The sequence below is a fragment of the Candoia aspera genome, chromosome 3 (assembly GCF_035149785.1).
Source record: "Candoia aspera isolate rCanAsp1 chromosome 3, rCanAsp1.hap2, whole genome shotgun sequence".
In the NCBI taxonomy this organism is placed as follows: domain Eukaryota; kingdom Metazoa; phylum Chordata; class Lepidosauria; order Squamata; family Boidae; genus Candoia; species Candoia aspera.
Window position 1 is genome coordinate 17,869,987 of NC_086155.1, and position 27,353 is coordinate 17,897,339.

Here is a 27,353-nt window from a genome sequence, read left to right on the forward strand (position 1 = left end):
TCCTTAGATTTGAAATGGGAAATTTGCATTGACACATAACTCCTTTGTCATATGTCCTGTTGTCAAAGATGACAATAACGTGCCACATGTAAAAGCCATTGATATAAATAAGGTTATTGTTTCATCTTTGTGTTGGTTTGCAACCTCAAGATATTGCAGTGCTAAAGAAGCTTGTCAATAAGTTCAGATTGCATGTGAACATTAAAAAAAAATGTCCAAAGTTGGGGAAATGAAATTCATGAAATTCATGAAATTCAAAAAACCTTAATAGATTGATTTGTGAGTAAACATGCATCAACTTGGCTTGTTTCCTGTTTGAACCAGATTTTGAATAACAATGCTATCAAGGCTTGGCTTTGTGTTGCGTACTGGGAAAGTAAAACATAATCCTTTGTAGAGATGTCTTAACAGTATAATGTAGAGATTGTAGAATACTGTACAGTTAAATAGTACTAGGGAAAAGGAAGCCTAGGGAGAAGCTGGCAGATCACATGGAGAGAACATACAGGACTTACCCAGCCCATGGCTTTAAGATCCATAAGCTGGTACAGAGTATCATATCAGGTGGCCCACCAAAATGAAGCTGTCAATAGCTGTCGGAATTGTAATCCTACTTATCACAGAAAAGTCAGTGTCAAGCAGGAGGAGGAAGGAAGGTCTCTTTACCCTTTCTTCATCTGAGGAAGGAAATCATTCTGGTTCCTTAAAGGTCCTACCCTACAATATCTATTGAGGGGAGAAGTCTTGTATTTGCTGTGACAACTGTTAAACCCATGGTGTTGAGTGGTCAGCCATTCTCACCTGTATAGAAGGCATTTCTGCAAGCCCAAGTCTCAATGCCAAGTTTAATTTCCCTTCTGTTACTTTCCAACAGAGAAAAGGAATCTGGGGTCTACATCTACTATGGGGGGGGGAATAAGAGGGTGCCAGTGGGCAGTGTAATAATGCAAAGTAGATGGGGTCCTATCATACACTTGGGCATGACCAGGATTTTCTCTCCCCTCCCCCCTCCTGGCTTTGGCAGGAGGAGATTTTCTTGGCTTTTGATTAAGCCTAAAAACTTACACTATGTTCCTTCTGTTTTCAATCTCAAAATTATGAGAAACTGTGATTGCAGTATTCAGTAATTGTGAGCAGAATTTCTTGAGGTTGCAAAAAATGAGATTTGTGGCACTTTGTCCCATTCTAGCTTCTACAGCCTTTTAGGGGTTCCTGAGCTTTTCTGGCTGATTATCCTCTTTTCATACTGTTTACATTGTTGAGATGTGGTCCTTGATGCTAGAATCTTCCAGGATTTGCAACAAGCCTGTTCCATTAACTTCACAGGGTTTGTTTTTTCATGCAGTTGACTGGCAACCCCTACCATGGATCTCTTGTCTGGAGCAGTGATTTTTATCCTTTCCCCTTATGTTACACATGCATTGAAAGATTTTGAAATTCAATTCTTAAGTTAGGGGTCAGCTCTGTGGCACCTGCAAGCACCTTAATACATAGAACCTTCAATGTAGGGATTTTGTATAATCCCAAAATTAAATAAATTAAAGAAACAAAAGGTAAAATGCAGAAATTGTACATGATTGCCAAATCTCATGAGTTGTTGGGGTTCTTATCTGAAATCTTACAAGATTTCAGATTTATTGAAAAAAGCTAAAGTCTTGTGAAATTTTCATGATATTCCAAGATTTGGGGCCTTAATATTTTGGCACCAGCATTGAACTTTGGTGTCTTAACAATATTGGAATATTTGGGTGCTGGTTTTTGCACTGGATGAGTGATCAGCTAATTTTCACTCAATATGTCTCCAATTGTATAAACATTATTTAAAGCATTTCAAATTAATAATTTGCAAATCGGAGTTTTTGTTTTTTAATATGCTTTGAATCTTATTTTGGGTTGAGTTTTGCTCTGAAGAAATACAAATTTGGGAGATAAAATTAGAGGAACAGACCTTCAGTAAAATTACTTTAAGAAAAATAAATACCAAACTCATATTAAAGTGAAGGGTGGGAGTGGGGAGACATGGAAAAGGTTCACTATAATGGGAAGGACTATTTTTTAATCTAAAATTTTCCCCTTAAAAGTACAGATATTATGCACTTGTTGGATATGCAGAACTGTTTCTTTGATTTATAATCTACCATTTCTCTAGAAGCTTCAAGGTAGTGTGCACACCTCTTTTCCAATGCTTTTCCTCAGCCCTATGAGGTAGGTTGGACTTGAGATAGTATGACTGGTTGAAGGTCACCCAGTCAGCTCCCATGGATGAGGGTGTTTTTGAGCTAGGGTCTTCTGTTCTTATCTAGCATTTAATCACTACTCCACAATGGCTTTTGGGGAATCCCAAAGATTTTAGGAGAAAAATGTGTTGGTGGGAGAAGATAATTTGGTGGGGAGAAAAAAACAAGATGAGTCCAGCTGTGGAACTTGTGCTCAAGATTTGAGTCTACAGATTTGAACTGTGTACAAGTACATATTCCTTATTTATAGACCAACTAATAAATCTCTCTCAGTATTCCCTGTGGATTCAGTATATGTAATCCCAGGTAGGTGAGTATAGGACTACAGTCTTAATTCTGTGATTTAATATGAGTTTCAAATGGATTTTAAAAAAAGATAATATATACATGTGTATTTTAAAGCCAAATGTGAATTGGTGTAACGTTTTATCCTAAGCAAGAGAATGGTTGGAATGAGGAAAAAGCAGTGACCTTTTTCCATGTAGAACAGTGAGAACTTGACATCAGCCTGGGACTTCAGCCAGTAACACCTGTTGTTAAATAGACCAGAAACAGAAGATGAGAAAATCAACCCATTCTCTTTTCTTGATGGAGCTTACATCATCCCATGCTGTTTCAGACAAAATAAAGAGCTGACACACAGAAAATTAACAGGTCAAGGAAAAGGCTGGGCTAGAATTGATTTCCCTGATATGCTAGTTTTATACGTGGGGAGTTTTGAATTTGTTTTATGGTGGAACATTCTGTCATTGGAGCACTTGCTTCAAGTATAAATTATTCCTGAACAAGCACAGATGTATTACTTTATTTGATTGTTAGTGTTAGCTCTTAGAAGCACTGAATTGGGAAAGAGCTCAAACGCTATCTAGTCCACCCCCTGCTGATATTAGAAGTTCATAGCTACACTGCTCTTCATAAGTGGCCACCCAGCGGCTGCAGAAAATGTTCAATAAAAACTTTTCTACTTCCAAAACTATCTGTTCCACTGCCAAACACCTTCTACCAACAGAAAATTCCAGCATTTAGACAAAATCCTGTGTCATGTAGTCTTAACCCGTTACTGTCGGACATACCCTTTGGAGCAACAGAAAAGAAATTTATTTCAACCTCTATATGACATCCCTGCAAATATTGGAAGAAAGTGGTCCTGCTGCAATGTAATTAACTTTTTCAGGCTAAACGTACCTTAGAAGCTGATAATGTTTAGATCAAATTGACGCAGATAGTAAGGAGCAAATAAAATAATACATAAATGACATATGTCCCACCTCACTTTTTAAAAAATTACTTACATAAGATTGATGGTCTGATCAAAAGAAGGACCATTATATACTTTGGGGGCAGGAAGAATCAGATCCTTTCCCCAGTGTCCCCTCTTTTTAAAAAGACAATGATCATGCAATGGTCTTTTTATAAAAGAGTCTCCCTTGGCACTAAACTGAGTCTTACACACTGGGCAAATTGGGGAGGGTGGAAGGTAGCAATTCATAGTAGAAAACTGTTGTACATTCTTCTAACTTTTGCTTGCTGAGAATCCATGTTGTTGTTTTTGCAATGCCAACAGAACTTTGCTTTGGCGCGCTAACCCCTTTAAAGCCATGTTTTGAGTGTTACTCTTTTTTTTCTTCTGAATTGTGCTACCTTATATTCTTTGCAGGCAGCAGGTTTTCTCTTTGTTGATTTATGGGTCTTCAAATTAGGCATTCTTAGGATGGCATACAGTGTGGCATTAAATTGATGCATTACATATTTTACGAATAGATATTAAGTATCTGTACTGAAACAGGAAGCCTGGGATTTTTTTCCCCTTTGTCATCTCATTTCTTTCCTCTTCCCTGCTTTCTGTCTCTTTCAGGATGAATCTACCGGAGAAATAACATTCTACATGAAAGGGGCGGATGTGGTTATGGCGGGCATTGTTCAGTACAATGACTGGCTAGAGGAAGAGGTACAGAACAGCATTCTCAATGCTGTGACTTATTTTACATTTCCTAGTATGAAATCCTCGTTAGGGCAAGAAGTCTTGACTGAGTCCGGAGAATGCTTTGAATGCCCCTGATGATAGAACTCAGCCTTTCCTAACCTGGCAACCTCCCTATCTGTTGCACTACAGCTTCCATCATTAGCTTGCCTGGCCATTGGGGGGTAGTGGGAGTAGTAATCAAATACATTTGAAGGCAGGAAGAGACCACCTGCAAAGTACTGTGAGCAAGGAAAAAGGAAAAGGAAAAAAAGAGAAGAGAAAAGAAAAGAAAAGAAGAGAAAATGGGTGGTGGGGAGCATGCTATGCTTATGAATATTGGTGAAGAAAGGGTAAGAGTAGGGCACAGTGTGTGTGCATAATGCTAAGATGCATACACAAATGTTGAATCTGCAGATATATTGCATGCAACTTGCTTATATAGACAGTCGTCATTAGAATGGTCTTTGGCAACTTACCTGCGCATTAGTAACTCCATGAAGAGTCTGAAAGGTTTGGGAGTCCCTATCATTTAGACTGACCCTACATGGGAGAAACATAAGACTGAAACATGTAAAACATGTAGGCAACATGGCATTCATGGGCACCAGTGCCTCTGGTAATTGTGTGATTATTCTCCAAAATTAAGCTCACTTTTATTTTATTTTATTTTGCTGAAATTTTAGAAGGTTGCCAGATCACATGAGATTCTAGTGAGCTCAACCAGGTTTCCACATTTTAAAAAAATCCAGATCTCATGTGAGATTTCACCTTAGTTCAGCATTGTCACTGAAGACCTAATAACATTTTAGGGTGCAATTGCCAAAGTCTTGCAAGATTTTGAGGTTGAAAAGATTGCCAGCCCTTGATATAAAACTGTAACCATGACTTTGAGGGTGACTTTTAAAACTACAGTTACAATTTTATTACTTGGTCAACAATACCATAGTATTAATATTATGGTGCAATTCCATAAAAAAGCAAAATATTGAACTTTTTAAATTCTGTTCTTTGATAAAAAAGAACAATTATTAAGCTAATATTTATTTCCAATTGCAGATTAGCTTATTAGAATGTGTCTCTATTACTAAATCTTCCTTTATAGTGTGGTAACATGGCAAGAGAAGGACTAAGGGTTCTTGTAGTAGCAAAGAAATCCCTGTCTGAGGAGCAATATCAAGATTTTGAGGTAAGCAAATTAAATATGAAATAAAGCTCAAAATGAATGTCCCATTTACCTCTGGAGTGAGCGGGAAAAATGCTTTTCTAAATAGGTTAATCCTAAACTACTGTGCTTGCTGTTCCCTTTCTTGGCAAAGATGGAATTGGCCATGATCCATCATGCATTGGCAACTTCCAGACTGGAAGGACTTCCTTTGAAAATTTTGGAAAATGGATGAGTGTGTTGGCTGGATACAATATATACCACTTGTATTTTATTGTTTTTATTGGATATGGCTGTTTTATAATTCTAACCCCATGGGCTGTTTTTTATCTTTAAAAAATGTACATTTGATGCCCTCCAGAACTGGAACTTTATCTCCGATAATTCCCCTACCAATATAGTCATTGCTGAGAATTCTGGGAGTTGAAGTCCATCCATTTGGAGGGCATCAAGGGTGGAATAGCTAAGGTGGCTACACTGACACAATATACTAAACTTGGTTACTAAGTTAACCTATATTCTAGGTTCACATGATACCCATAAACTAATCCAGTGGGCTGGGTTTGCACCACGCATTAAACCATCAAAAACCTAACCAAAGTTAATGCTCAGTCTAGGCATGCTGTGCAAATGCAGCCCCTAGATGTTTAACTGGCCTGGTTAAGTGAGCTGTGCAAAACACTTTATACACGTATATCAAGGAAGAGTATAGGCCAAACAGGAAGCATGAATATTTCATAAGAAGATTGTCAATCCAAGCTCCTTACATTGCAAGGAGAAATGAGTCCATATAATCCTGATCAGCTCCAGCTAGCACAAACAGAGTATGTGTTTGTGCTAGCTCAGCATGGCTGGAGGGCACCTGGTTGGGGAAAGCCATCTTGCATTGTCTTCTGCTCCACCACCCTCTGTGATACTATATAATTTATTCCAGGATGCTGAAGGACAAAGGCTAAAATAAAAATGACTTATGACATGAGGGCTGGTCTGGATGTGCTCCTAATGTATCAGTGGCAGCCAGCTGGCAGCTCAGGGGCCACATCAAACTTGTGGATGGCAGCCAGTTGACTCACCATTCCCCCATGTTCTTCTAGCAGATAAAGATTCTTGTAATGTGGGCCAGTCTCTTCCCATCTGGCTTTAGGAGGGAGGGGAAATTACTAAAAAATATATATACAAAGTCTACCCAACCCATATGTTTCCTGCTCTGTTCCTCCTCCTCTCTGGCCTATAACTGTGCTGGCAATTGCAAGTGAGGGAATATATTTGATTCCACACCCAGTTTTTTGTAGCATGTTGCCCAATCTATTAAATACGGGGGAAGCTTTTTTTCCCCAGCCGGGGCTGCATTTTGTTTAATCTTCTCTGTCTTCTGTGAGCCACCAGGGGGCATGGTGGTGATGCAGTGAGATCTTTGGAGGGAATGGGACCAGAATGATTGATCCAAAATTTTACGTGTGTGGATGCATGTGGATGTACATGTCTGTATGCATGCTTTTGTTTTGTTTTGTTGGACACATCAAGAAAGACAAGGAGACCCTGCAAAGGCGTAATACACCGTTTTTCCTACATTTGGGGGGTTAAAAAAGGAGACCAAAAATCATGCTGCTGAATTTTAGCTCTTTGCTGCCAAAACTGAGTACTGCAATCTGGCTATTTTAAAAATCGAGTGGGAGGCATTGCTGCTGGCCTTTGGGAAATTTGGCCTGCTTTTTCTTATTCATGGACTTTGCTTTGATGTAGGCACCTAGTGAACAAGCAGGTAGTGAAGGGGTGTGTCTCTTGTGATCTTCTTAGGCCCGCTACGTCCAAGCAAAGTTAAGTGTCCACGATCGCTCCCTGAAGGTAGCCACCGTGATCGAGAGCCTGGAGATGGAGATGGAGCTGCTCTGTCTGACTGGAGTGGAAGATCAGCTACAGGTGGATGTCAGGCCAACCTTGGAAACACTGAAAAATGCAGGCATTAAGGTATGATTGAATGAGAACCCGGAAGTGTAAAATTTACTGTTTTCTCCCCAGTCTGCGAGTATATGGATGAACAGACACGAGAGAACTATAATGAAAGGAAGTGGAATGTGGCATTGCACATCGTTAGCAGTGCCTGTCGTAATGCTGTTAGCATATAAAACCCTATCAGTTAAATACCTACACTGTTAACAGAGTCACGTCTCAGAATTCTGGTGTGATATTGCAACAATCTTTGGTGGAAGAACAGCATTTCCCCTTCAGTTAACATACTAATTTCTCAGAGCAGAATGTTCCACTGAAATAGGAACTATATTCTATTCTGGTGGTAAACAGTGCAACTCAGGCAATTGACAAAGGTGGAGCTACAGAGGCTTCCCACCACCCTGGATGCTGCTGCTTATCCAACTTTCCTGTCACACGCATTTCCAGGGTGGAGTCAGACAAGAGTCAGGACAACTGTCAGGCAAATATAAATAAAAACAACATACCTGCTTAAAATATGCAAACAGCAGCTGAAATTGTCATCAGGTCCATTAAGAATGTGTCTTCAGAGCCAGATCTCCCTTCTAAAAGGTAGAGAGGGTGACAGCCAAGTACACCTTCCAAGGAAATGCATTTTATTTATCTATTTATTTTAAAAAAAAAATGTCCTTTATAGCCTCAGCTAGATGGCAGCACCTGGCTGACCTTGGGTGATTTTTAAAAACTAAGCTGGGTCAGACCAGTATCTGGTCAGATATTTAGTATCTGAATGGGAGACTCCAGGAGAAACTGGCAAAAGGCTAGACTGGGAAGTAGAAGAAGAAGAAGAAGAAGAAGAAGATCTCAGAAGAAGGCCACAGCAAAACACATCCATAACATTGCCAAGAAAAGTACAAGGATGTTTCATGAAGTCAAAAAGAGTCAGGCTCAAATGGAAGGAGATTTTATGTTTATCATCTGAATAGTTTTATAATGGATATTGTTAATCTGGGCACCCTCCAGCTATGTGGACTCCCAGAATGGCTGAGAGTTGAAATCTATCTACCCAGACAGCACTTGTGTTGGAAAAGGTTGTTCTGTAGCCTAGGAATCACACCATAGCTAGCCTTTCCCCATATATCTGACAAACAAGCCTTTTAAATCAGGTCATAACTAAGATATCTGTCTGACCTTTGTATCTGGACAGAGTCATACCATAATTAGTCTCTAAGACACTTAGAGTCCTTGAAGATGAAAATCTCAGAAGTTCCTGCGGTGGTAGATATTTCTAATCTTGGAAACTAGTTTTTCAAGCCATAAGATAGTCTGTAAAATCCATGTGAAGCATTACACAAAATAAGATACAAGATGGGAATGATAGAATTCTGGGTTACTACTTAAACCTACAAGGAGATTATACTTATTTTTTAAATATACTCCCACGTAAAGGGCCAAGTGTGTTTTTCTACTACATGTGAGAAAACCTAAAGTGTGATAGTTGTGTATTAGTATTCATTTATATAAGAGTGCATTATAGGCAACACCTCATCCTGAGTAACATGTAGTTCAGCCGCATGCTGTGATTGTCAGCAATTACTGGATTAACTTGTACAAATCTCTGTGCATATATGGTATGAAGAAAGTACTGAATTGTGCTTCCTTTTGGCTAACATGAAGCCATGTATGATATATTGAATGCCTATCTGAAACCATGGGACTTTGGATTCCCGTCCAAACGAACAAGTTTGGGAAAAATGGCAGCATGAAGTTTATGCTTATTTTACAGTTTTCCGTAGAGGCCAAGACCTGAGCTTTTGGGAGCAAAAGAGGGTGGATATAAAATCCAAAATGTAGAGAAACACCCAAGGTCATGTTTGTGCTACTTAGAAATGTTTCCTAAACTCTTGGCTTTGCCTGTGGAAAGTGTTCAATTCCTGTCCATATCAGTCATAACACTTCCAATGTGAAGTCTCTTATCCCAAAATAGACTAGGTATCTCAGGAAAAGGCATGGCTGCTTTAAAGACTTGACATCAGGTGGTACATGAGTGCTCCTGCATGTTCTAAAGCATCTTTTTACCCTGAATCTAAAGCACTGTATACCTTCCCACTACACCATAAAATCGTCATAAATATCAAAGAGAAATTTGCAATTTACAACTTGCAGTGTAAAACAAAATGTGTAGCAAAATTTATGGTACAATGTATGGCAGATTACATGATTATATACCATATCACTGGTGCCCATTCCATAAGGTGTATTTCCCAACAGCAGCAAAAATGTCACATTGTGCAATATGCAAAACAGGCCAAGTCCGTTTGATTCCACTGACTATTAAAAAGCTTAATTAGAGGCCTGTGTGCATATTTTGGCTTCTGCGTGAAAGTCTCTATGAAGTTGTCCACATGGTTACTGTCTTCTCATGATGTACAGTGACTCACTGTGTGGATGTGGCAATTTTCTCCATGTCACCACAGGTCTTTCTTGTTGCATCTTCTGTACACAAACAGCCTGTTGTGCTGAGACAGTTGCCACATGGAGCAGTTTAAAGCTGCCTTTATAGAATGCCCATTACTGTATTATTGGTGCCGACTGTCTTAGTTGCAGTTTCTGCTTCCACCTCCAAAACATGGGCAGGGTTGACTGATGATTTTGCAGAATATATCTCTCAGATCCCAGTATGATATAAAAAAGGCCCATTTTCTATCACTTCAAAATTCCATGTAATTTATTTGAAATACATAATTGCTAAAATTGCTTTTGTCAGTTGCATTTATAAAGCTTTAAAGAATCATGGGACTTGAAGAGACCATTGAGGCCATCATGCCTAAACTCCTGCTCAGTGCAGGATTGCAGTTATATTTTAAGCATTCTTAACAGATGGCTGTCCAGACTCTGCTTGGCCACACCTAACTAATGCCAGGAGATCCTTACGGTTAGCATTTCACCCCTTAATCACTTCACCCTAGTGGTCCCTAACCTAATCCTCTTAATGTGCAAAGTATGGTGGGGGCCTTGAGGTAGTAGAAGTTACATATCTTTGTCATAGGACTTAACTTTCAGATATGCACCTGTTCTAGTTTGTCTGACTGCTCCTTAAAATGTGGTATCCAGAAGAAAACATAGACTCAAGATGTGACCTAATCAGTATAAAGGTGCAAGTCCCTTCTGACTGTTTTTTAGTGCCCATGTGTCCAATGGTTAGAAAAAACATTATTTCTGGGTCTCCTCCAAATTATACTGGAGAACCATTTCTCCATTATCTTTCAGTATCGGTAGGTTAGATGCTAAATGGGATTTTAAAAATATTTCAGGATTGGTGATATAGAATGCAAGTCAGGGCTTACAGTAGATATGAAAGCTGATTCATGACAGGTTTTTATGCCTAAAATGAATCAGCTGCCATTTCTTTTGTAAAATTGACAGATATCTATGGGCCTGAAAATAGGTCCAGAGCATATTACCTGTGATACCCCGGTATACATTCTGTATGGATGTAATTGTTCCCAGAAAACTAAGGCTCTTTAACATGTTATAAGACAGTTGTGACAACTCCATAGCAGAGACCTACTGATTTACCTTTGCTATTGAATGCAGTGGTGGAATTCTTGCTTATAGCTCTTTCAGCTGTAAGAATTTTGGTTTTGCTTTAGATTATATCTGGATTAGAGGCTCCTTTCATATAATAAACTAGAAGCTTAACATTAGTTTTATCTCTGGCTGATGTGCTTATAGCAGAGATTTCAGGAATATTGCATTCACCTGTGAAGCCTGAAGTAGTTTTACCGTATCAGTCTGTATATTGTGTAGTTCAGCTTCAGGATCAAATAAATCTTTTTGACTATGTGGATCAAGTTGAAGTCAATTCTTAGTGACCACATAATTTTTCTCCAGGACAACCTGGTCCTTCAGGTTTTCCAATGGTGCACCCATTGTTGCTGTAATTCAATCCATCCATCTTCCTTTTGGTCATCCTCTTCTTCCCTTTTCTAGCATTATAGATTTCTCCATAGAGCTAGGTCTTTGCATAATCTGTCCAAAATATGGTAATCTGAAACTGATCATTTGTGCCTGGATTTATTTGTTCTATGATCCATTTGTTTGTTTTGACTTAAGGTCACTCTGTGAGCTTCCATAGCTGAAGGTATACAAAACTGAGTCTCCAGGTTCCTAATTGTAACCACTTCTCCACATTGGCTTCCAAATATCTAAAATATATTACATATAATAACTTTCCTACAAGCTAAACATTTATTAAGTGCATTTTATCATCTGCCATTATTTATTTATTACATTTAATGCAACCTGCCTTTCCCTTGAGAGTTGAATGTGGTTTAAATGTGGGCTTCCTCTAATTTTATCCCCAGAACATCAGCCTTGTAAGGTGGCTTGAGAGAAAATGATCCACACAAAGTCACCCAGTCAGCTCTGTGGTTGAGTGGGAACTTGAATCTGAGTCTCCAGGGAGACTGGTCCAAAGCAAACCACTGTGTTAAACTAGCTCTTTGTTACTATTCATGTGAAGTTATGAATTTTTTTATTGTAGGTATGGATGCTCACAGGGGATAAACTGGAAACAGCCACGTGTACAGCTAAGAATGCACATCTGGTAACCAGGTCTCAGGACATTCATATATTTAGACTGGTGAGTAATACAAATAAAACTTACTTAGCACTTGTCCACAGAGTTATATTTTGAATCATCAGCCTCACTGTGCATGTAGGCTACAGCCTGAGTGTATTATATAAGCCTAACCTTGCTCCAAACATCACTGCATCTGATGGTACTAGAAGTTGGAACTTCAACAAAGAGCCCTTATTTCCTCCTGTGTTCCTTGGATGAAATAATTTCTTGCAGGCTTAGTTTTATCAGGGGTGCCTGGATCTCTCCTGAAACAGCTTTTTAATGAGGCAAAATGCAAGGCAGCAATGCATTTTATGAACAAATAAAAAATGTTAAAATGGTTAATTTCTGTTCTGATGGATTCTTTCCCCCCAGATGTTACAGCAAGGTAGTTTGGCTTATTTTCCAAATCCAGCCCTTCATTGCAGATTTGAAACCAGTGTAATTGTTGTTTTTTTCTGCTTGTCTTGCAGAACTAATTCATTGCTCATCCTTGTTGTTCTGTGAGAGGAACTCTGAATCTCACTGAAAATGCTTTTCTGAGAATTCTCTGCAAAATGTCAGGGCCCAAGATTTCTTTGGGCAAAGCAAGAAAGGTCACTGTATTTCTGTACCATGGCTATGCAGTAAATGTGAGATGGAGTGTAATAATCTCTTTATCCATTTAGGCTATATTGTCTCAGGCAAAAGGACTGTACTGAGCCATTAAAGTAGAGATGCCATAGCCCAGACCGTGGGATCTTTATGGATGCAAAACATGTCCTATACCCCTGTGTTAACAGTCCCTTCCATTTTGTGTTCTTCCATATGCTATTGGCTTTAGCTCTTTTAATAGAGTAATAATTTTCCTATTTCCTAAAGAGCACTAGAAATTACAGTTCTAAAGTTCTTTCAATAAAGCCTACCATAAAATTGCTGCAGGTTCGTAGTGTGGACCAGGATGGAGCAATCTCAGGATGGAGATCATGGGGTTTGAGAACAAAGTGTGCTATGTAGAAGTATCCCTTGATACTGATTAGTCCATTTAAAAACTGGATTTGCTGCATTTTTGCTGTAAAGTAGAGACATGTGGTATCCAGACCCCAAACGAACAAGGTTGTTTCAGATCTGCTGTGCGCACACTCCCTCTACTTCTTGCAGATGCCTGGTCCAGATCTGAAACATCATTGTCTTCTTTGGATCTGAATACTGTATACCTCTGCTGCCAAAGAAGAATGCACTGAATTATGTCAGAAAAAAATGTTTAGGTGAGAGTGGTGTAGGATTCATAATCCAAATCTCTTCCTAGCATTATTTGTCCTTTTTTCCCCAAACTAATCAGTGTTTTTTTTAAAGCCACAAATCAATCTTCAAATTTCTGGATAAGGTCCACACCAATGGGAGTTTGTGGGCATTCAAAATCTGCAATATTTTGAGTCACTTGTTGCTGCCTACAGTGGGCCTGTGACAGGGCCCTTGATCAGATTGCTCCTCTGTGGCCTCTCACTGTGCATTGATCCTAATGGGCTCCTTGATTTTCTGAGGAACTTCAGGAGACAGAATACCAGAAGAGATGCCTGGAGTGCTATTGGAAGAAGACAAAGGGTGAATCTAACTGAGCAGGAATAAGAGCCCATATTAGGGATTACATTATGGCAATAAGGGCAGCGAAATGTCATTATTTCTCCACTTGTATCACATCCACAAATAGCTGCCCAGTGGGCCTTTTTACTGTGACTTATTCCTTGCTAAGAAAGGAGCAAAATGCAGGATTATTTAATAAGCCATTGTGAGGAGTATTTTAAGTACCTGGTGGATAAAGTTGCTCAGATTTGCATGGAGTTGGACTCTGACAAGGCAAGTTCTGTGGAGATGATAGAGACCTCTATATTAGATCCATGCTCCTCATGGTTTTTGAAGGCCACCTGGGAGGTGATGTGCAGTTGGGTCCATGCAGTAATATCTGCTTCTTTGATAGAGCAGGTAGTGCCTCCTTCACTGAAATAGATGGTGATACATTCACTGGACCTGACTGCTTTGGACCATTTTTCCCTTTCTGGGAAGGTTGTTGAGAGGAGGGTTGGGTTATACCTTCAGAGGATCTTGGAAGATACAGATTATCTAGATCATCTTCAATTTAGTTTCAAATTGGGGCATAGTACTGAGAACCATTGGTCAGACTTGTTGATGGGGTATTGCAGCACCCCTGGTTCTACTTGATCTCTCAGCAGCTTTCAATATCATCGACCTTCGGTCCTTCTGATTGCTTGTGGGAATGAGGAGTCGGGGGCAGAGTGTTCTGATGGTTCTCTTTCTTCCTTACTCTGTGGTTGGTTTCAGTTGGTGTTGACAAGGGGAGAGTGGTTGGGCCATTGCCCTTTCTACATGAGGCCTCTGGGTGAGTTCATCTGTTGGTTTGGAGTATAGTATCATCAGTATGCTGATGATATTCAGTTATACATCTTACCCCTGTCAGGGTCTTGTCCTGGTGTCTGGAGGCTGCATAAATCTGGATGGAATAGGCTTAGGCTCAATCCTGACAAGACTGGGCAGCTGTGGATGTTTGGACCCCCCAAATCTGGAATGTTTCCATATTTGCACTATCCTTTTCAGGATTAGTGCACAATTTGGGGGTCTTTTTGGACTCACAGCAGCTGTGGTCACGAAGGCCACAAATTAATTTACTGTGCCAGTTGTGCCCATCCCTGGACCTGAAGGCCATTAAGAGAGTCGTTCATGCTTTGGTCATCGTGTGTTTAGACAATTGCAGTGTGCCCTTGAAGATAATTTGGAATGTAGTGTATGCACAGTTTGGGCATGCCATGGTAAGTCCAGGTAACATTTCTGCATCGAAAGCTCCTGGGTGCAATTCAAGGTCCTGGTTATGTCCCATGGATTATGTGGTGGGAACCAGGAAGCAGGCCTTTTTTGTCATGATGCCTGCTCTCTTGAAACACCATGCCTCACCCTCACGATTCATATGGTTCCAATCCTGGCCCTATTCAAACAATCCTTTAAAACCTAGCTCTTCCCCAGGCCATGGGTTAGAGTAGGTGATGTTCCCTTGTAATGTGGTATTGGTTTCTCTGACGTTTTTTCTTGTTAGGTTATGTATATTCTTGTTTTTATTGTCTTATTTTATAAGCTGCCTAGAATTGTGACAGATTGGGGCAGCCTATACATCAAATAAAATAAAGTAAAATAAATAAAATAAAATAAAATAGGAAGATTAGTAAGTACAAAAGGGACAGGGCTTGGATCAGGACATCGTACCCACCATCTTGCAGATTTTGACACCCATGTCCACATATGCTGCATTTTCCACTGACATTAAGTTTTTATATAACCCAAGCTACCTGTTCTCTCCTGTCCAGGTGACCAACCGTGGAGAAGCACATTTGGAGCTGAATGCCTTCCGCCGCAAGCACGACTGTGCCCTGGTGATTTCTGGGGATTCCTTGGAGGTGAGAAGTGGGCTGGACACACAGCTCCTGCTCATGCAGCAGATGACAGCTATGGCCAGAAAGGCCTTTGCACAAATTCATCTAGTGCAGTGTTGGCTGAGGAATTCTGGGAGTTGAAGTCCACACATCTTAAAGTTGCCACGGTTGAGAAACACGGATCTAGTACATCATGCTCTTACAAGGGACAGGGGTTGGCAAATGAATGAATCTCTTCATCTCATTACCACATTTGTTTCTTTCATGGAATAGGTATGCTTGAAATATTATGAGTATGAGTTCATGGAACTGGCTTGTCAGTGTCCGGCAGTGGTCTGCTGCAGATGTGCCCCAACACAAAAGGCTCAGATTGTACGCTTACTCAAGGAGAGAACTGGGAAGCTGACCTGCGCAGTAGGTAGGTGTCGAGCCCCACACAGGTGACAACAAGGAAGTAAGAACTACACAAAGTTCAGCAAGATTTCTTTGAGACTACTCTTGGGGTTAATACAGAATCTTCAAAACTGCAAGAGGAATGTCCAACCCTCATTTACAGTGAGCTCATTAAGGAGTCTCTTTGAAAGATTTCTTCCTAGTTTCTGGCCACCTGGGCTGATTTACCATTCCTAAGATAAGCTACCAATGGACTCTCCTTCAGCTTTTCAGTTGTTTCTGTTGCCTTGCCTTGCCTTGCCTTGCCTTGCCTTGCCTTGCCTTGCCTTGCCTTGCCTTGCCTTGCCTCCCTGCAATTTCGCACAGTAGGGATTCTCCAACTGCATTCTCTAGTTCAGCATCTTTTTTCAGCATCAGTGCATGCAAAAGAGAGAGAAAAGCTGTGATTTAAACACCACACACCCAGGGGCTTTCCAGTTCCCTGAGGATAAAAAAAGATTGGAGAGTTTCTGAAGCAACATCCCATGAAATGAAAGGAACCACTGCCTGAAGGAAAGTCAATCCATGTATCAATCCATGTATGTAGCTATGAGGCAGCGCTTTGCATCCATGTGTAATACACTGGCATAAAATATAGAGGGAGTTGGAAGGAGCCATTGAGTCTAACCTCCTGCTCACTTGCAGAATAGCAATTAAACCAACCCATCATAATGATAGAGATTTTAGTGTTCTTGGAATGGATCATCATGAAGAAAGTCTATCTGTGTGATCATGAAGAGTTGACAGTGGCCTGATGGCACATAATCAGTCAGTCAGTCAGTCAATCATGTTTATTGAGAAGCCTTGCCATTCTTTGCAACAAGGCACTATCATTGTGCTAGATCTCCACACGTCAGGTTGTCAGAGATATGAGGCAACTCTTCCTCAGCCCATATTGGGTGACAGAGTGTTTGAGGAGCATAAATCCAGCAATATTTTTTGCTCTTATTGTTAATTATGTATCAGTCCTTGCTCATTATTTCCATGGATTTAAATTCAGAAAGGTTCCAGACAATCCAAAAAGTACAGTTCTTCCTAAGGAAGAATTTATTCATAATGAAAGAAAATCACATTTTAAAATTGAATCCCTACAGTAGTTACATACATACAAACTTTTCTTAAGGGGATTTTCACTTGGAAATTGCAATTCCAACTTGAGTGGCTACCAGATAGTAAAAGGTTCTGTATTTTCTACCACAGCAGGTCTAGCTCCCATTCCCCCAAATTTGTGGGTTTTAATTTTAGCCAACATGTTTTGCTATCTCTGCTTTTCTTGTAAACAGGCACTGTGAAAAATGTTCTGCTCTTTTATTTAGTTATTCTGCTTGCTTGCTTACTTCATTCATCATGATCCTGAGAAAAGACATAGTATAGTTAAAATGTGAAAAGAGATAATGAAACTTGTATTGAGTGACCTGGAATAATTGTTCAAAGAAACACTAAACTGCAAGTGATATTAGAATACCCAGCCTGCTGTTCTTTTCATTTTATGTTGCATGTATAATTAAGCTCTGGAATCCATTACTGTAACAATTCAAAAGAACGTCATTGCCAGCTATGAACTCTAAAGCTAAAATGATTTGTCTCTTTATGGTTAGCTATAGCAGACCAAGTAAAACCTAAACAGATCCAGCCCTGGCTAGCAAGGGAAACTGGAACTGTCTTTCAACCATAAAGAAAACTGCAAAAATGGGATGTTCTTGTGATTCAGTGCTTCTACCATTTGCCATGTGTGGCTTCCAGATAACCTGTGAACTTAAGCCAAATGTGTTTCAAAAGTATCCATCCCATCACATATGGGAAAGTTTGTGTTTCTCTGTCTCTGAGGGTGTGTTTTTCTTTCACCTGCTGGTTGAAAATCATTAGCTTGTGGTAATGAGCTGTTTCATTCACTAGATACAACCAGGTAAATTGGATGTACATACACCCAATTTGAGTCCATGCCCATCACTTGGGCTTGCTCTCTAAGGCTGTATAAAAATGCCGCAACAGCACTGGAAGCATTCCCATGTTGGAACTGCCCCCTTTGCAGTCCAGCAACAAAATACTGTATATGCCCAGATAGACTGCAAGTATTGGTTTTAATACCAGGAGTGGTTCCAAACAGGGCTCTTATTTTACATCTGCCTCACTCACATAATTTTACAGTATAGGAACAGTTTTCCATTTGTAATTCCCCATGTTTCTCACCACAGCTTCTGTTTCTTGATAAATCCTTTAAAATGGAAACATATTATAGAATAGCTATGGAACATACTTTGACTGCTAGTGCTATAAGCAACTCAAGGTTTTCCTTGATTTCCTTGATCTTGTCTGTTACAGGTGATGGTGGGAATGATGTCAGTATGATTCAGGAGGCAGACTGTGGTGTTGGTGTTGAAGGAAAGGTAAGTCAAAGCATAATGTTTAGTTTAAACCCAATAGTCACACTGATAGGGATTTAAGGAGAGAAGGATATGTTCTACTTCAATGGACAGACTGTCACAATTTCACTTGGACTATCATCTGATTTATGGAACATGACCTTGGAAGTTCTCTGGAGAAAAAGTTTATTTGTTCATCAAAGACCCCCTCCTCCTCTGACCATGATTACTTATTCCCATTTTGAGATAAGAAAATCATAAAAATATAAGTATAATCCCTAAAATAGGCATGACGCAGTGGAAAAGTGAAAGCTTTCTTCTGAGCCCACGGATGTGATGTGGTCCCACTCTTAGTTTTGGCTGGTGTCAAGCCTTTTAAGCTTTTGGCCCCAATTTAAGACATAAGCTTTTGGTTAAACTGTCATCCTGTACCTTTCTGGTCTGATTTTATTCCTAACTGAAGAGTCTGGGGGATTGCTTTTACAATTTTCCCTCTTATCCATAGAATTTATGAAATCTTGAGACAGCCACAGCATCCATAACATCCAGGGCAAGCCATGATGACATCACATGTGTCATAATATCATTACACAAATGATGTGACTGACATACAAATTACATAATTCACATCATTTGTGCAATGACATAATAATACGTATGATGTTGTGATGCCTGTGCCCCCTTCCTCCCCATCTCAGATGCCCATGACTGCCTCTCAGATTAGCTGGTGTTCCTGGCTTGTTCTGCAGATGACAGGAGAAAATCAAGCATGCCTTCTGAGCTCTTAGATATAAATGGGATAAAAATCTAATCATAGGTTAGATTCTATCTTGCAATCTGATAATGGGGTGACTGGTAAAAAATGGGAAAATGTATTCTAAATAAATAACGATAAATAAAAGAAGAGAATTGAAAATGCCTCAAGTCTTCTAAGGCTACAGTCTGCATGTGGTTGCATGGCAGTAAACTCTACTAAAGACAGTAACAAGCATAGAATTGCACAGCAAGTCAACTAAATACTGGTAAAAAAGTTTCCCACCCTTCTGAGCACCTCTCTTCTCAGTTTTGAAGATAGGGGAGCACTCTGGGAAAGGCACATGCCATGCTCACAGCTGTCACATGCCTGATTGGAATGAAAATACAGGCTGATAAAGAGAGAATATGCGACAGAACTGGAACAATGCTTGTTCTTATGGCAGGAGAATTCTGGTTGTTGTAATCTGATGATGAGGTTCTTGGTATTTATGTTTCATGGTGTTCCTAGGAAGGAAAGCAAGCTTCCCTTGCAGCAGATTTCTCCATCACTCAGTTTAAGCACCTGGGCCGGTTACTGATGGTGCATGGAAGAAATAGCTACAAAAGATCTGCTGCTCTCAGCCAATTTGTGATCCACAGAAGCTTGTGCATCAGCACCATGCAGGTCAGTGGTGTTCCTATACTGTCTTTAGTGTCCTCTGCTCATTTGGCCCCAGACAGGGAAAAAAAACCCACACACAGGATTTTCACTTTGCTCTGGAATGATTAGCATGTGAGGAACTGCTCCAGGAGGCAGGGAAAATAAGAGAAATCAATTAAACAAGAACTGAGCATTGTTTCTGTTTAGTGATTTACGGTAGAAGTCCCTACTCTCTCAGGTTCAACTCATATGGTTTCTCTTCCATGTATGGAAGCACATAGTAGTTTGTCAATGAGTTACACTGGTCTGGGACCATTTATCTTTTCATTTTGTATCTTGCATATATGCAGGTGCACCCACCCTCTGCATCACTTATAAACGTATTGAGTAGGTATCATATCTTTGGGAACCCATATTAAAAAAAAACCCTCTTTCATTAGGATTTAATTTGCCATGAGCAACAATGGTTCCTTTTCTAAATTGCCAAATCTCTTGTGGGTGGAGAAGCTACCTGTAGTCCCTTCTCATTGCTGAGTGCCAATCTTCACTACTTATCTCACCAACTCTTTCCATTAAGAGATAGCTGAATAGATAGTTGTCATTGGTTCTGTTTTCTTTCTGCTTTGAAGCCTAATAATTCATTGTATTTTGTTCCATAGGCAGTTTTCTCTTCAGTGTTTTACTTTGCTTCCGTTCCCCTCTATCAAGGCTTTCTCATAATTGGGTAAGAGCCAAGCCGTTCCCTGTAGTATCTTTAAAATGTATAATGAGATTTGTTTGAAGCTTTCCTGAGTTTGAAAACATTCATGGCAATGAGTGGCACGGGCTAAAATGTTGCACTTTTTCCTTCCTGCCTCCGCTGCTGTTATCGGAATAAAGCAGGACACTTTGAAGATGCACAGTTTCAAAGCAACTTTAATCCAACAACCATGAAAAGCACATGGATCCTATTAGGACCAATTTTAGCTGTTAAAGCAACTTTTGTATCCCAAAAGCAATGGTATAAAATGTTTTTTTGGGGGGGGAGCGTCTCTTCTGAAAATAAAAAGCAGGGTGCAGATTTTTTTAAGTAAATAAAATTCTGCAGCCATGTTTTTATAATATGTCTCTTGCAGAAAAAATAAAATAAAATGAATGCCAGTGCCCCACCTCATCGTTTTTTGGGTAAAAGCCCAGCAGTATAGGGAAGGTTTGAGGCTGAGTCCTGTTGCGTTTGGGATAAAATTAAGTCCTGGATCTTTGGACCATTTCACACATAATATAGCAGCATACTTTGAGGTTTGGTTCAAAATATAATCTGGCCAAGAACATGCAAGCAGTTCCAACTCTTGATGTGTACATGTGCATTTTTTGCAAATCTGGTTGCCACATTTATGCAGCACATAAGACTTATTACTTCTTTCTTTAAGAAAATGTATATTTCAGAGGTCCAGCAGCTCTTAGACATCAACAATGGGGGAAAGTTAGTAGCTGAGTAGTAGAGTATCTAACTTGTTCTCAGTCCCAGGAGTTGAATTTTTCCAGTTCAAAGTATCCGGTAACAAATGCTGAGAAAGGCAACCAGTCAGCAGAACATCCTGGCCTAGCTGAATTAAGACACTGGTTGGTATTACGTAGCTTCTTAGGACATGCAGTCTTTCATCTCTTAATTTTTTAATATCCAGGATTATTTAGCAGGAGCAGTAGTAAAACACTGCACGTATACAGTTTTAACATGGATGCCATAGAGTTAAGCTTGGTTTCCAGTTGCCATAGAAATACATCCATATAGTTTTTGTAGTAACAGTACAGAAATGGTTTCCCACTGACTAAAGATTTTCTTTACCTCCCTTCCAACCTACAGTTCTGAACTCCCTGGTGATCTCCCCTTCACAGACTAGTCAGACTCAACCCTGCTTAGCTTCTGAACCCAGACAAGATTGGCCAGGTGCTGCCACCTATTGAGACAACACAACTTTAGGCATGCATTTTATATTCGAAGTGTGAGCAGTCTGCAGTCCTAGTGCATTTACAGTACAGTTGCCCACTGTTTTGAGGTAGGAAACATAGAAGTTGTAGTGCAAATCCTAAAATAGGAAGGGAGGAAGGAAGGAAGGAAGGAAGGAAACCTATAAGCCTTCTAAAGAAAGCGAGGTGGAAAAAAATGGGTTCCACCCCTGTATATCACTCTGTCTTCCCACTTTGCATCATTACTCCTTAGCCCTCTGCAAAAGTGTTAAGTGTTGCCCCTGGCCAATGGCTATCAAAAAAATTACAACCTTTGGCACAGATAAATTTAGAAATGAACATAATTGCTTCTGCTTTTCATCTATATTTCCTACCTTTTTTGTAAATGAAGAGAGGATTTGCTAAGACAAGTAGAATGGAAGACTATTGTAAACTTCAGCTGGCATTTCTTGTGTTCCTGCTTTTAGGTATTCTACCCTCTATACCATGTTTCCAGTATTCTCTCTAGTCCTGGACAAAGATGTCAAAGCAGTAGTGGCCATGTTGTATCCAGAGCTCTACAAAGATCTCCTGAAGGTTCAAAGTTTCTTCCATTCCTATACCTTTCAAGTTTCTGCATGTGTCTTTGAGGTTAATGCATATGAGATGGATTTCATTTTTATTTTTCTGCCTTTTTTTTTTTTAGGGAAGGCCGTTATCTTATAAGACATTTTTAATCTGGGTGTTAATAAGTATCTACCAAGGTAAGAGGTTTCCTTTGTTCATCGGGGTGTTTCTGAAAATTTGAAATAAATTATTCTCCAAAATTGGCTTTGTATAATCCTCTGTCAAAAAAGAAATCCTGCCATTTTCTGGTTTCACTAGTTATAAAGAGAGCTGGCAAATTTTGGAGAGCTCTGGATTCGCTCTCCCTGACCACCAGGAGTTCTGTTTAGTTTCTACTGACTGATCAGATTTCCCCAGACTTTGGCTGTGGTCCTGCTTTCCCCCTGAGCAGAAAGCATGTAGAGTGGCTGGTAAACTAGTGGTCTGGAGGTAAGCCAGAGATATGCAGCCCAAGAACAGTCTAGTGTCAGTTTGAGCTAGACTGAGCAAGGATCAACAATTTTATGGATTAGAAGGATTCCTGTTGGTCCTGTATATCACCTGATGCCTACCATTGGCAGAACTATGATTCCCCTTTCTGCAGCGATGGAATTACAGTGCAACAGATATGAGCCCAGCAAGCTATCACAGATAGTAAAGTTCTTGCTTCTGTTGCTACAATCCCACCCTTGAAACTGCTGGTACATTAAAATGGTTCTAATGAAGACCTTTGCAGTTTCTTCTCCCACATGCTCCATGGGCAGATCATTGTTACTCTATCATAGGGTTACTCCAGTCAAATGCTGCATACCAAAACTGTTTTGTCCAGCTTATGGGCTTCATTCATATGTCTTCATTTTTCTACTAAGAGCTGCATCTTCAAAGTAGTCCAAAGCTGTAGCTCCTAGAGCTTTGCTGCATGCTCACCATTCTTATTGAGTTGCATCTTGAAACTGTACCTTTCAGGGATCCACCTTTCATCAGCTGCATTTCTGCTTAGCAGAAGGAAAAGGAATGCCATGGCCTAGAACCCAAGAAATAATTGAATTCCGCGAGGAAGTTAAAATCAGTTTTCTGGCTATGGAGTACAGTAGTAGTGATTCAGACTCAGGAAGTGGGATAGGGATTCTGCTGCTGTACTCTGAATGCAAAGCAAAATAAGTATTGCAACCCATTGCCCATCCGTTTTCAAGTATATCTTTTCATTCACAAGGGCAACTACTTGTCTTTGTTAATTTAGAAAAGCAGAGTCAGGAAGATAAACGTGTTGGGACGTTAATAGAGATGCATGAGAGAATGTTACAACAGAAGTTATTTTTCAAGGGCTAAATCAATGCTGGAAACAGTATGAAGGCCTTCATACAGAACACACAGCTTCTGGTCAGTCAGAAAAAGTGAGACATCGTGGGAAAGATGTCTAAGCCAAGAGTCTTCTCCTATTACATTCTGTGGGTCAGATGACTTCACCCCTTGATGGATCACACCATGCAATTTGGCTAGTAGCTATGCCCAAGAATGGCCCAAAACCGAGCTCTGCCCAGATGGCGGAAAGGTTATTCTCTGAGTCTGTGTTTTATAGCTTAATCTTGAGTCACTGGTCAAATTGCTCATCAAATTAGGCTGTGGATTACTCATCAGTGCAGACTACTCATGCTGAGGACATGACTTATGTCTGCAGCTGAATCTCTAGGATGCCGTGAAGCCATTCTCTGATCAGCCAGAAGCAGAATGCAAAGTAATTCTTGTCTCCCCATCCCATCTCCTCACATGCTCACCTATTTTCAGTATATACATATGATTGTGTGTCTGTGTGTCAGTGAATGTAAGTCCTGCTGAGCTTAACGGATCTTGCTGCTTATGCATGCTTTAGATTATAGCTAAGAATAAATTCCAAGTCCTCCTGAGCCTTAAGCTAGAAAGTTTCATCTATGCTTCAGATGTGTATAAAACTATGAATGGTATGATGTGAAGGTGGATAGGAAGAAATGTTTCCATTTCTTTCATGACAGAAATTGTAGAGAGTAAAAAAAGATGACCTTGATGGCGATGTGCAGAAACCATTACCTCGGTGAAAGGAGCTGAAACATTTTTTTGTCCAGAACAAGAGATAACATTCCGAAGTGGCTCAGCAAATGCCTCCCTGATTCACTGAACTGTAAGGAGGAGGAAGAGGCACAGCACAATCAGACTTGCAAGATTCTGTTATTATAGCCAATCTCAATAAAAATAGTTTTAGCCTTTTCGTGAAGTTGATTTCCTGGTCTGCTCTTCCTAGTGTGGCTGACAGAATAATAGACTTGGAAGGAGGTTTTTAGGCCATAAAGTCCAGTGCCCTTGCTTTGAAGCAGCACTGCATGAAGTAGGAAGGATTACTGTTGGAAGAAAATAATCCATGCACACAGGTATGAGAGAGCACTGATTCTTGAAAGTCTATTTTCTGTGGATTCAAATCCAGTGGTCTCTCTTCCCATTTTTCCTACTCTGTGTGTGGTAAACTGGTTTGTTATTTCCCTGTTTGTGCTTGTTGCCTGTTTACATTCTCATGTTCCTTCCCTGTGAAATACCAGCGACCAACAAAACGTGGCCACCATCAATTCCAGATCCCAACTCTATTTGGGAATTCAAATTAGACCATCTCTGAGACATGAATCTTTTGCCTCAGGTTGAGCACATCTAATGATGGAGAACCCACCAACTTTCTGTGCAACTTTTTCCACTAAGGAATTGCAATACTATTAGGAAATCTTTAACAATTAGTTAGATAATTCTTTTGTCTTGTGCTGTTTTTGTGTTTTTTGAATTGTTCGTTGTTTTTAAACGTTTTGACAATTGTAAACCACCCAGAATCGCTGGGAGTCAGAAGCATATATATTTAAGAAATCATTATTGTTACTAATTATGTTTTCAAACTAATGTCATGTTAAAAAAATAATAAATTCTTCTGCATTTTTCTGATCAGTTTTCATTCAGTTTGATGGTAGACAATTTGCTGTCTTTCAAAAAAAACAGCAGCATTCTCTTCTGCTTCCAATAATAATATAAGCCCAAAAATGGCAGCAGAGAAACTCACAAGTGATCTGAGAATAAAGGTAGGAAAAAAATAGAACCTTGTTTCACAGAGGAAGAAGACTTTTGAACAATTGCAAGGCCAGTTTCAACACAACATTATTTGAAATATATGCAGACAGCCCTTGTGGGTATAAATTTATAGGTTAAAATTATAATTCAGCCTTCCCCACCTTGTGGGGGTCTTGTACTGGGCTGAATGACAAATACAGACTCATTCCATAAGGAGGGTAACAAGTTTGATCATACACAGGTTGAATGAGAAGTAATGCTTCCACCTCCATAACTTTAGTTTAAGGAGGGTTATTTTAATTAGTGAAAGAGGAAGATAATCCTTGAAGTGAGCTTTTTTGTTACCTGTATTTACTTCTCCACATAATTACAACCATTCACTAAATTCTGCCAATCATGAACAAGCTTCTTAAAGCTTTCACAAAAGAACTCCACCCTTTGTCTCTTGAGCCAGGTCCTTTCCACCTCTTCATCTGAGTCCAACAAATGCCCACAAAGGTATTCCTTCAGTTTGGTGAAAAGGTGGAGGTTGCATGGTGTCAAGTCTGGGTTGTATGGTGGATGAGGCAAAATGGTGAGATCCAACTTCACAATTGCCTCTTCGGCAACTCATGAGGTACAAGACCTAGTGAGTTGTCAACAGAAAAAAATTGTTTGTGCTTCTGAACTCTCAGAGTTTTGAATATCCCAAAATAGCTCATTTCCAGGATTATTTGGAGGCATTACTTTTCATTCAAATGTGTACGTTATAGTTAGTCTACAACAATTGTCATTTTGGTTGATGCTATAATTCCTTTTTTCATTTCTTCTTGTTTCAGGCAGCATAATTATGTATGGTGCACTTCTGCTTTTTGAGTCCGAATTTGTCCACATTGTGGCAATTTCCTTCACATCCTTGATCCTCACCGAACTGTTGATGGTGGCACTGACCATCCAGACGTGGCACTGGCTCATGATAGTGGCAGAATTACTCAGCCTCTCATGCTACATTGCCTCGCTGGTCTTCTTACATGAATTTATTGGTAACTGTCTTTTGTTTTCCTTCCAATTTTCTCAATCAATTATTTGCAAAGTGCAAGAGCACCAATATTGTGCTAAATAGTGTTGTTGGAAATTGTTGATAGCTTATATGTTATATTTTTACTGAAATTGTTAAGCGTAGACAGTTTGGTATGAATTATTTTGCAACTGTAGGAAGGTACCCTAAGAACTGAAATGGTTTCTGATCAAGCTTGATATAAACACCAAGAAAGATTAGGTCTCAGGAATGGAAGATCAAGATTAACAATATGAAGCATATCTTGGTTTCAAACCAGTATGTGTCTAGGCTACTTGCTTAGGGGCTGGAAGGAGTCGGTGGGGTGGGTTATAAAAGCTGGAGTGAGAAGCCTTCTAGAAAATAAAAGCTTCACAGCTGTTCTGAAATTGCAGAGATGGGAAATTGCCCAACTATCCCCCATAGTCTCCCTAATTGATACTTTTTCTATCAACTAATATACTTTACTAAGGGCTTGTTTTCTATCTATTGTTAGCTGGGTCATGTAGTACAAATGGAACAAATCAAGTAATTGAAGGGTTTGACAGTAGAGAGAGAACATTAGGGAACATTACAGCTCATTTGCACAGCTGTCTTGAATTTACAGTGAGACAATATTTGTGTCCTTGATTGACAGTTGGACTGGACCCAAATCTGAAACTGTCAATGCTGAATTTTAAGTTAAATTTCCAAAATTTCTATTTCTATTCTCCACTTCTGTGCAAAACTTGACAGGTAGTTTTGAAAAAAAAAAATTCTGCAGCCCAAAACTTTCCACTTTCATGTGCAGATTTGTACTTCAAAGTATAACTCTTGATTTTATTTTAAAAAGTCAAAGTTTTATTTTCCATTTATAAAATTTAAATCAGTTTCATTGGTCTTAAGAGTCCTGTTCTACCTTTTAAAATGTCCAGAAATTATTTACCAAGAAAATATTTTAAGGAATAATCCTGTGCTGAAAGGCTATGGGAAGTGTCCGAAATGGGTAGGTCATCTTTCCAGTCATCACAACTGTCCCTAGAATTGCCCCTTGGTAATGTAAAGAATTTTTTTGCTGCCACTGACAATCTGCTAGGCAGAATTCTACTAGCATTGACATAGGACTATCAGAATTGTGCTGTAAAAGTCCAGGAGGCTGCTACAATGCATCAGAGACAATTCTATTTTTTTTTTTTTTTGCCA

General features: G+C 39.6%; 1 protein-coding gene across 1 annotated transcript in view; it reads left to right on the forward strand.

The window, feature by feature from the left end:
• Positions 1-27,353, forward strand: part of ATP9A (ATPase phospholipid transporting 9A (putative)) — a 97,901-nt gene that overhangs the window by 68,077 nt on the left and 2,471 nt on the right. Inside the window, exons 16-27 of the mRNA XM_063297041.1 lie at positions 4,093-4,185; positions 5,303-5,386; positions 7,160-7,330; positions 11,838-11,936; positions 15,269-15,358; positions 15,608-15,752; positions 18,089-18,153; positions 19,394-19,549; positions 20,185-20,249; positions 21,940-22,048; positions 22,158-22,215; positions 25,954-26,157. Coding sequence (XP_063153111.1) covers positions 4,093-4,185; positions 5,303-5,386; positions 7,160-7,330; positions 11,838-11,936; positions 15,269-15,358; positions 15,608-15,752; positions 18,089-18,153; positions 19,394-19,549; positions 20,185-20,249; positions 21,940-22,048; positions 22,158-22,215; positions 25,954-26,157 — 1,339 coding nt within the window. The remainder of the gene's footprint in view (positions 1-4,092; positions 4,186-5,302; positions 5,387-7,159; positions 7,331-11,837; positions 11,937-15,268; positions 15,359-15,607; positions 15,753-18,088; positions 18,154-19,393; positions 19,550-20,184; positions 20,250-21,939; positions 22,049-22,157; positions 22,216-25,953; positions 26,158-27,353) is intronic.